The 9,315-nt window shown below is 61.0% G+C and overlaps 2 protein-coding genes across 2 annotated transcripts in view; both read right to left on the reverse strand.

The window, feature by feature from the left end:
* Positions 1 to 2,960, reverse strand: part of LOC110407508 — a 7,888-nt gene extending 4,928 nt beyond the window's left edge. The window contains exons 1-4 of the mRNA XM_021415267.1: positions 2,783 to 2,960; positions 2,210 to 2,545; positions 1,619 to 1,697; positions 1,103 to 1,464 (exon numbers count right to left, since the gene is read on the reverse strand). Of these exons, the coding sequence (XP_021270942.1) occupies positions 1,103 to 1,464; positions 1,619 to 1,697; positions 2,210 to 2,545; positions 2,783 to 2,816 (811 nt within the window). The 5' untranslated portion in view covers positions 2,817 to 2,960. The remainder of the gene's footprint in view (positions 1 to 1,102; positions 1,465 to 1,618; positions 1,698 to 2,209; positions 2,546 to 2,782) is intronic.
* LOC110407509 (CMRF35-like molecule 8) lies at positions 3,922 to 7,948 on the reverse strand. Its single transcript, XM_021415268.1, is given in 9 exon segments — positions 3,922 to 4,268; positions 4,353 to 4,479; positions 4,604 to 4,688; positions 4,804 to 4,994; positions 5,170 to 5,236; positions 5,846 to 6,175; positions 6,411 to 6,483; positions 6,486 to 6,560; positions 7,904 to 7,948. Coding segments are annotated over 9 exon segments (1,071 nt in total). The 3' UTR covers positions 3,922 to 4,190.

Here is a 9,315-nt window from a genome sequence, read left to right on the forward strand (position 1 = left end):
AGGACACAGAGAGTGACCCCCCCAGGTACCCCGTCACGGTGCCGGGTCCCCGCACGGCCCAGCTGGGGAGGCACAGAGCCGCGCAGCAGAGCAGCAGCAGCAGCTGCATGGCCCCACGCTGCGCTTCTGCCAATGGGCAGCCCTCCTGCTCTGTGCCTGTCCTTCAGGGCTGTGCCTTCCCTTTTCTGCTTGACTCATGCCCAGGCACTTGCAGAGGTCAGGCTGCAACGTGCGGTTCTGGTTTCCTCTGCTCTCAGCTCACTTCCTTCATCCCTCTGCCACCAGCAGCGTTCAGTCCCCACCCCCGGTGCCTTGCTGCCCAGCTCCCACCCCAACACTGCCCTCGCCCATCGCGCCCCTCTCCCCCAGCTGTGTCTCTCCAGGCCTCCCCCCATCCCCACTCCTCATCCCCCCGCAGCTTCAGTCCCTCCCACCCCTTCCCATTGCCTTGGCTGACGGGTCGGGCTCAGCGTGCCCATGGAATGAGATTCCTTCAGGCTGATGGGGTTGCCGCAGTTCCATTTGGGCAAGTTATCTTCTGTGGTGCTAAAAATGGCGTGGGTGAGGACTCAGTGTGCTCTGAACAGCCCCACGTGAACGGCAGCGCTGCTCTTGCTGCCGCCAAGCACTGAGCACGGGAAGGAGCGCGATCCCTGACAGAGCTCAGCAGCGCACAAACACCCACTGCCTGGGGATGGATGCGGAGCCCGGGACGGGATGCAGCGAGCGGAGGAGGCAGAGCTGCAGCCGGATCTGCTGTGAGCTCCGGGCTTGGGACGGACAGCAGCTGTGCGGGGAGACGGCCCCTGCCACGGGAGGACACGGCTCCCAGGCTCGTCCAGCTGTGGGTGCGTGGCTGCACGGTGCAGGCTGGCATTGCGGGCAGCTCAGTTAGGCTGCAATGCACAGCTCCCGAGTTACACCACTGACAGCATGTCCCCCAGCTGGGGCTCCCCACACAGCAGCACAGCCCCACACATTTGTGTCGGCAGCTCCTGGAGCCCCAGCCAGTGCTGGAGACAGACAGACAGACAGACAGACAGACACCTGCAGGATACCCAGGCTTTGTTGCAAAGTTGCCTTTCAGTGACACCTCCAGCTCAGCAGACATGGGATCTCTGCACGCCAACCCTTCCCTTGTGCAATTTGGGGGGCACCAGGAGGGGCTGAGGCTTTGCAGGGAGAGAGCTGACCAGTGCCGAGCAGCTCCGGTGGCTCAGCCCTGGCAGGGCGTGGGGCAGGGGAACAGCAGGATGCTGCGGGGCTGCTGGGGGGTCAGGCTGCTGGGGGGCCAGGCTGCCCCGTGCCCCAGTGCTGCTGGACGTCTCAGATTGCTGCAGGTTTTCCCAGGTAATGCAGCCCCTGTGCCGGTTCTTCAGCCACACGGCCCCACACAGCAGGGTCAGGATCACAGGCACCTTCACACTGAGTAAGAGCAGCAGGAGGGTGACGTCGAGCTGGGACCTGGGGAGAAGAAGTGGGATAATGACCGAGCTTGTACCAGGTCTGGGCAAGGAAGGTGCGGGCTGCGGCACCCCCATGCCCAGCATCCCCCCGCTCGCCCTGCGGGATGCCCTGGGAGAGGCCACAGCCAGCGTGACCCCGAGCCCCGACTCACAGTGCTGGAGGCTCCTCACAGCCGGTTGGGGACAGGGGGGTCTTTGCCAATGGGCGCGCATCGCTGGCCTCAGCTGTGGCTGAAACAAGTGCGGAGAAAGTAGAGAGTCAGCGCAGAACCCCCACCGCCCGTCCTGCCTCCAGGGGTCCCCACCCACGGGCCTTGGAGGAGATGGAGGGGGTCTGTGACCCCTTAAGGGCTGTGGGCATCACCCTGTGCCAGCCCGGCACCCAGCACAGCACTGCTGCTCAGGGGCAGCTCCGTCCCCGTGGGCGTACGGAAAATGCTGAGAGCTGCAGAAAAAAACCACAGTGGAATTACTGATGGCACGATGCTCTGAAACAGAATGTTTATATTTTTCTTGGAGAAATGTTATGCAAGAGAAGAGCATCACTGCTGCGATGCGGTGCAGGCACACCCGGGAGCCAGAGAAACAGAAGGGTTTCTACTGGAGGGAACTGGAAACCCCAAGGGTGGGCTCACAGGCACAGAGACATCACCAGGGAGCAGGGGAGAGGTTCCGCTCTGTGCAGTGCTTTCCATCCTCCCTCTGCCTCCTCCAGCACCGGCCCCGAGCACCCCCCGCCTTACCCTCCGAGACGAGCACCTCAGTTTTGTGCCACTGATTGTGCCACAGGAATTTCACCACCCCGCAGTAGTACGAGCCCGCGTCCTCCGGCGTCACATTGCTCATCGTCACCACGAATGTGAGAGCCGTGTGGTTGTCCCTGATGGACACCCTGCCCTGCGTCACCACTGCCTCTGAGCCATTGGTTTGGGCCATGTAGGTGCAGAAGATCTTGAAAAAGCGTGGCTTGCACCAGACCTTGGGGTGGTCCCTGTAGCCCGGCTGATAGCTGCAGGACACCGACAGCGAGCTGCCCCAATGGGCTGTCACCTGCAGGGGACCCAGCACTGCCCAGACACCTGCGGGGGACGTGAGAGGGGCTGTGAGCTCAGCCACTGCTGGGAGATGTCCCCAGCCTTAAGAACAGAGCCCCCCAGTGAGCACGGTGGTGAGCCAGAAAAAGCCCCGTACAGCAGCAATACAAGGGGTAGCGTAGGCTCGAGTTGCCCGGGTGCTGCGGGACCACAGTGGGCATCCCTGGCTGCAGGGCCGCAGCCCCTCTGCCTCCATGGACCCCAAGCATGGCCCATACTTACGTGGGAAAAGCATCCAAACCAGGATAATCCTCATTTTTCAGCTCCTCCCTCCCGATGTGGACCTTTCCCGGTGGTGATTCACAGAGCGCCCAGGAGATGGACCAGGCTGGTGTGCGCTCGTGTTCCCGGGAGGTTCCCAAGCCTGTTTCCCTGAGCAGTGTTTGCCTTGAGACCCTGTATGTCTTTTTTTTAAGGCATTTGCCTCCTCCCTCCGAGCCATGAGTCACTCTGGTCTCATGACCTTTCTCTGGAACTGCCACCGCTTTCCAGTAAAGCACTGAAATGCAGAGAGCTTTCACAGCCACAGTGCCCATCCCAGCAGCCCAGAGGGATTCGGGGTCCCAGCAGAGGGGCTTGTGCCTCCCCCCGGACCCTGAATCATTCCAGACCCCCAGCACACGTCCCCCACTGGCTGTCACAGTGGGTGCAGCTGCTTTTGTTTGGTTCATCAGCAGAAGCGGAATCAGCTTCCCCAGAAAGCTGCCCCTTTTGGCACAAATGTGGTTTCTGGGTGACAACAGTTTTTCTCTCTAAATGTTTCCAGCAAAACTTTCAGAACCCAAACAGGCTGCACAAAGCAAAGCTGTGTCCTTGCCAGTGGCTTTCTTCCTCAGTGCCCCCTGAGAAGACCTGGGGGCAGCTCCTTCCCACCCTGCCCGTCTGCCCCCTGCCCTCCCACGCCACACCCCCGCACATAAAGAGGAAGCTCTGCATTTTCCTCCTGGGTGGTGGTAGCCCTGTTCCCAGGGACCCGGGGCAGTGGCTGTGAGCTGCTTCCACCCTTCTGGCCCCAGGTCACTGCACAGAGCGGCACGTTCTAAGCTCAAGAAGTGGCCGGCGACTGCCAACGTGTTATTGCTGATAAACCTCACGGGGAAGCCCGGGCAGAGAAGCCTCAGCTGCTGCCCCATCCCCATTCACCTCTGGCTTTCCTTGCTCCCCATGTTGTTTCCATTCCCTTCTCCCTGCTCAGCCTGAGCCCCTGCTGACACAGCCCCAGCACCAGCAGCGTGCCCCATGGTCCTTGTTTCACCTGCAGGGTCCCACAGGCAGAGGCCCCATCTCCTCCGCACTGTAGGGTATTTCTTTATTGCCATTTACATACATTTAAAGCAATCCCCATGCTGCCAAGCCAGGAGAATGTCCTGTGCACCAGCATGCAAAGGAGTCGGGTTCTGGGTTCCTCCCATCCTGGGGGCACCTCTCAATCCACAGCAGCAAAGCAGAGGGGGGAAGCTGGGGTGGAGCAGGGTCAGAGCCCCACGGCAGAGGCTGTCACACTGCTGAGACTGCAGCAAGGACACGGGGAAGGGAGTGCTGCTCCCTGCCCCGCTCAGAGCAAAACCCGAAACGATGCCCACAAGCGATGCCTCATTAGGACTGCAGGGAATCCTCTTCTCCCTGAGCATCAGCTGTTGATGTAGACTGTGTCGTCCCCCAGCTCACTGCACTGCTCCTCTGTGTCACTGCTGCCGGTGCGGGTGCCCTGGGGGGTGGTCGTCCTGCATGGCCCTGCCCGGGCTGCACACCCCTGCCCGCACCGCCAGCACTGCCCGTGCCGGGCTCTCACCTTTCTCAGGTTCAGCTCATTGTCGTAGATGTTGTTCAGCTCTGCGGTGGTGCCCGGCTGGCTGGGTGCTGCGGGGCCTTTGCTGCGAGGGGGCAGCGCGTCCCCGGCAGCCTGTCCCAGCACCGGGCTGCAGCCTGGGTCGTGGCCCCACTCGTGTCCCCACTGCTGCCATCTCTGCCCCTGTGTGGCCACAGCAGCCTGGAGCTACAGGGGATGCCCAGGGGGGGGCCGTGGCTCCAGGGGTTGGCCACGCTCTTACCTGATGGTGCCGCTGTGCCTGCACTGCAGGTGAGCACGGCTGGGAGCTTCCCACTGCTCCCAGGGGTATCTGCAGAGCTGGGGTTGGGAAGAAGGGGCCATCAAAGCTCATGTTTGTCAGGGGGGATAAGGCTGGGATTGTGCCTTGTCCCCTCCGGGGAGGGACCTCCAGCTCGTGCCCCAGTGCTGTTACCTTCCTTCCTCCTCCTCCTCCTCCTTCTCAGGGCAAGGGTGAGCCCAGCAGAGCCAGCCACAGCCAGGAGGAACAGCAGCAGCACGGTGGGCAGCAAGGCCTGCAGGGCTGGCCCAGAGGGGCTGGGAGGAGAGGAGCTGGGCTGTTCCTGACCCTCCTGAAGGCTGGTGCTTTCCTCCTGCAGCCCTGCACTGTGGGATGGACCACGAAGCAGGGCCAGCAGCCTGAGAGCACGCTTCAGTCCCTGCTGCCGCATTGCCCCAAAGCACACGGGCTCCATCGTGTGCCCATGATCCACCCTGCCAGGGAACGTGGGGCCCCACCACTGTGACCCCACTGCCCTCTCTGCAATGCCCATGGACTCACCCTGTGGCAGTGACGTTGGCGGTGTAGGGGAACTCCGTTATGGTGTTGGAGGGCACAGGGCTGGGAGCTGTGGGTATGGCTGCATCAGGGACAGTCCTGGTGGGAGCTGTGTCCTGGAGGGGAGCTCGAGCCCCCACGTCTCAGCTGGCAGGAGATGAGCGCTTGCCCCTACCCTACCCACGTCCCAGTGGGATGCCATTCCCAGCATCTGTCCAGCAGCTGTGAACTTTACCAACACTGGAGGGGTTGGATCTGCCCCTTTTCCTGAGCTACAAACTCAGATGTTGTTTCACAGCCCCGCTTTCACTTTCAGAGGCCCTGCAGGCTTCTCTGGCTGCAGCGCTGTGGCTCAGCCGTGGACGCTCACTGCCAATTTTAGGCAGCGGTTTTCCGTCCTTCCTGTGTGCAGTCCATGCTGGAGCCCAAGCAGCGGCCCCAGCCTGGCCACGGTGCTGCAAACCCTGCACGGGGCTCCAGCACTCCACATGCATCTATGAGCATCAACCTGTCATGTGCCAGCCCTGCTGCTGGTGTATACTGGGTGGGAACCAACGTAACTGGAGCGGGCCTGAGGGGCTGTTCCCCACATCACTGTTCCTTCCTGGCACGGACCCAGCAGCCTCCCAGAAGCGCTCTGCCCAGCACAAACCCGAGCCAGCTCGATGCCAGTGCTTACCTGGTGTCACTCTCAGGGTGACCGGCTCCATGATGTCCCAGCCTGCCTTCTCCACCCCGCACCAGTAGCTCCCGGCGTCCTCCCTGGAGAGCTCCTCCACGGTGAGCAGGACCACGCAGAACATGTGGTTGTCCGTGATGGAGATGCGGCCGTGCCGGCGCGGCACCTCTCGCCCCGCAGTCTCCACCACTTTGTGGCACGAGCCCCGCGCGGCCCCGCGGCACCAGTACTTGTTGTAGCCCTCGTAGCCCCGCGCGTACCAGCAGCGCAGCGAGAGCGTCCTGCCCTCCTGGCCGCTCACCTCCCTGGGGACAACCAGAGCCTGGCAAACTGCAGAGAATCCCCACAGCAGCAAGGGAGAAAAACAGCACGTCAGTGTGCAGGTCGCCCTTCCCCTGAGCTGCTCCCATGCGGCAGGGAGAAACCAGCGCTTACTGGGGGGCCCTGGCCGCCTGCTTTATCCCCATGGGGCTGTGACGGCCCCAGGGCTGGCAGCCGAAAGTGAACCCACCACGTGGCGGGGCGGCAGCTCCGGCCCCTCTGTGCCCGCTCTGCCCGTCCTCACCTGGGAGAAGGAGCCAGCCCCAGCCCGGCCGTACCCCCATCCCTGCGTGCGTTGTGCGCTGCACAGGGAGTGAGACAGAGGATGCTGAGCTGGTGCGCAGCTCTGCTCTTCTGCGGCTTCCTCGTTCGAACCAAGCTGTAGCACACCGCTCTGGCTGGGTTATTTTTGTATGGGAGAGCTTCACCCCGGGGCTGGGGATTTTCTGCTGCGGGGAATGAGCCTCTGAGCAGCTTTTCTCAAACTGACCCACCTGGAGGTGTTGAGGCCGGGTGCTCGGGGTCAGCAGGGGGGGGACACAGCAAAACGCAGCCTCCCCTGAGCCTGCCCGGGGTGCGGGGACACAGAGCCCCATACACCAAGAGCAGCAGGGTGGCACGGGGGGACCTCGTCCTGGAGAGCTGCTGCAGGGACAGCATGGAGTGCACCAGCTCAGTGCAGCTGCCAGCACCAACACACAGCAAATGTCTGACATTTCAGTGCAGGTGGAGAGACAGGGCAAGGCTTTCCAAGCTGGAAGAGGAAGCTCTGCCTCTCTTTTCATTCTCCTGAATTGGAGGAGAAAGGAGAAGCTCAGGCACAAGCACGAACACAGGTGCAAAGCCCAACACAAGTAGGGCAGTGACAGTGCTGACTGCACGTGAGAGATGCTGAAATACTGCAACACCGAGTTGTGGGATCAGCCCGAGTTCTTCAAAACCCAAACTAAGGTGTCAGGAACCACCAGACAGGAGAGGAGAGGCCGTGAACAAGTGACCCTGCACTGGTTTCTGTGCGCACGCGGGGGGGCACAGGGGCTGCACGCGCTGCTGGCGCGGGCTCAGGGGAGCAGCGGCTCCGCCTGGAACACGCCACGGGGCAAGTGCCTACAAAGGCATTTGCTGATGGAGAATTCCCAGGGCAGTTCAGTGACCCGAAAGCAGTCAGAAGCATTTCTTCAGAAAGCTGCTTTGCTAGAGACTGGGGGAGCAATTTTCCAAGCACATCCACGCTGTCCTCATTAGATGAGAAGTTATCGTTTCCCCTTCATTTCTCTATAACTGGTTTGGTTTCTGGGAAGGAAGTGGTCAGAGAAGAAGAGTGGGAGTCCTGAGCTGAGGCCGCCGCTCCCTGGGCAGTGAGCAGCAGAGCAGCTCGGGGCAGGGCTGCTGCCTGTGAGAAGCGGCGCTGCTGAAACACTGCTCGGCGCACGGTGATGGGTCCTGGCAGGAGCGAACCGGTCCTTTCATCTCGGCCACGACCGGAGCCGGAGCAGAGCGACTGCTGGGGGTGGGGCCGTCCTGCAGCCCCTGCTCTGTGGCCCCGGGATGGGGACGATGCAATCAGACACCGCTGAGATTTGCGATGGTTCTGCCCCTGGCGGTGGCCTCAGTGAGAAGGCTGCAAGCACTGCTGCGAGGGGCAGAAATCGAGTCTGCTGCTGCACGAGCAGCGTGTGCAGAGCTCCTCGGAGGCCCAGCCCTGAGCCAAGTGCTTCCCAGCTCCCATCCCCGCACCTCGGCCTCCTCAGAGCCCTGCTCCGCTCGTGGCTTCAGTGGCATTTCCTAACCCCAGATTCTCTCATTTAATCTGGTGCCTTTGAAAAACAATCTGCACTTTTCAGACAGTGCTTTCAGGTTCTGCTTTGTAAACTCTGGTGAAATTTTCCTGATGAGATGAGGCTGAATATCACAATTGCTAGCGCGGCTCCTTCAGCGCTTGCTGATTGAGCACACACCGTCTGATCTCTCTGTTCCGCTGCCATCTCTGATACCCAAGACGAACCCAAATCATCCTCAAATCTGCTGATTTAGCAAAGCTAGAAGAAGAGAGATCCTTGCAGACAGCATTGCGCTGAAGGCCTTACCGTGAGCTGCACCTTAGGCTGACTCCTTAGCCAGAAAGACTGAAAAACAGGGGCTTGTTCTTGCAGTGAAATTCAAAAGGCAAAATTTAACAGATGTGGAGGAAAAACAATCTGTTTTTTCGTATTTTAGGGGAAGGAACAGCTTCAGCAGGGCTCACACAGCCCCATAAAAGCATTGCACAAGCAGCTCAGTGGACAGTGAGTAAATTAATGGGGTTGGGCAGCAGAGAATGAGCAGGAGTGGTAAGGGAGACAGTGAAGCAGAACCCCCTGAGCTGGACATGGAGCTTCCAGTGCCCCTGCCCTGCTTCCCAGGGCAAATAGACAAGAACATATGTGGTCAGGGTATGGCCTACCAGCAAGCGAGACCAGGCAATAGGCGAGCTCACTTTAAGTCACTCCTGCCATTTGCAGGTCATCTCCTCTCACTTCATTGATCTGCACTGATTTCAGCTGCTCAGCCCCCGCACGGGGCCATAATCTGCTTGGTGGCCAGCAGGAGCCTCTGCTCAGGTCTGCGAGGGGCTGGGAAGGTCGGGGTTCTATTTTATTTTATCTTTTGAGGTGGGGAAAGACAGTCCTTGCAGTGTAAAGGACAGAGGGTGCTCCAGGTGTCAGGTGGCCCGGCTCCAATTAAGCTGCTGATACCACTTATCTGTAACGGGTCAGGTCCTCGGGAGCCATAAAGAGCCATAAAACCCCTGGAGCAGAGCCAGCCCGTGCTGCTGGAGAGCTGCTTGCTTCTCACCACTCCTGCCTGTCCTCCGCCAGCGGCCCGCGCTGCCTGGTAAACCCGCCTTACTCTTGGCAGTGGCGCAGTGAAGGAGGGGAGCTGCCCTCCCTGCGCTGCCAGACCCGCAGGGCTGAGCGCGTTCCTCACACGGTGCCCGCAGGGACAGGGGAGCCCATGCGTGGGGCTGCGCCTCCTGGCCTCCCGCAGCCGCTCCTCTGCTCCTCGCTGCTTTCCTTCATGACTCAGGAAATGAAAACAGACGCCACTGGAATGGAGAGCGGCCAGAGAACGTTCCCCGAGCCCTTCCTGCAGCAGAGATGTGCCAGGAA

The sequence above is a fragment of the Numida meleagris genome, chromosome 17, assembly GCF_002078875.1.
Source record: "Numida meleagris isolate 19003 breed g44 Domestic line chromosome 17, NumMel1.0, whole genome shotgun sequence".
Classification (NCBI taxonomy): Eukaryota; Metazoa; Chordata; class Aves; order Galliformes; family Numididae; genus Numida; species Numida meleagris.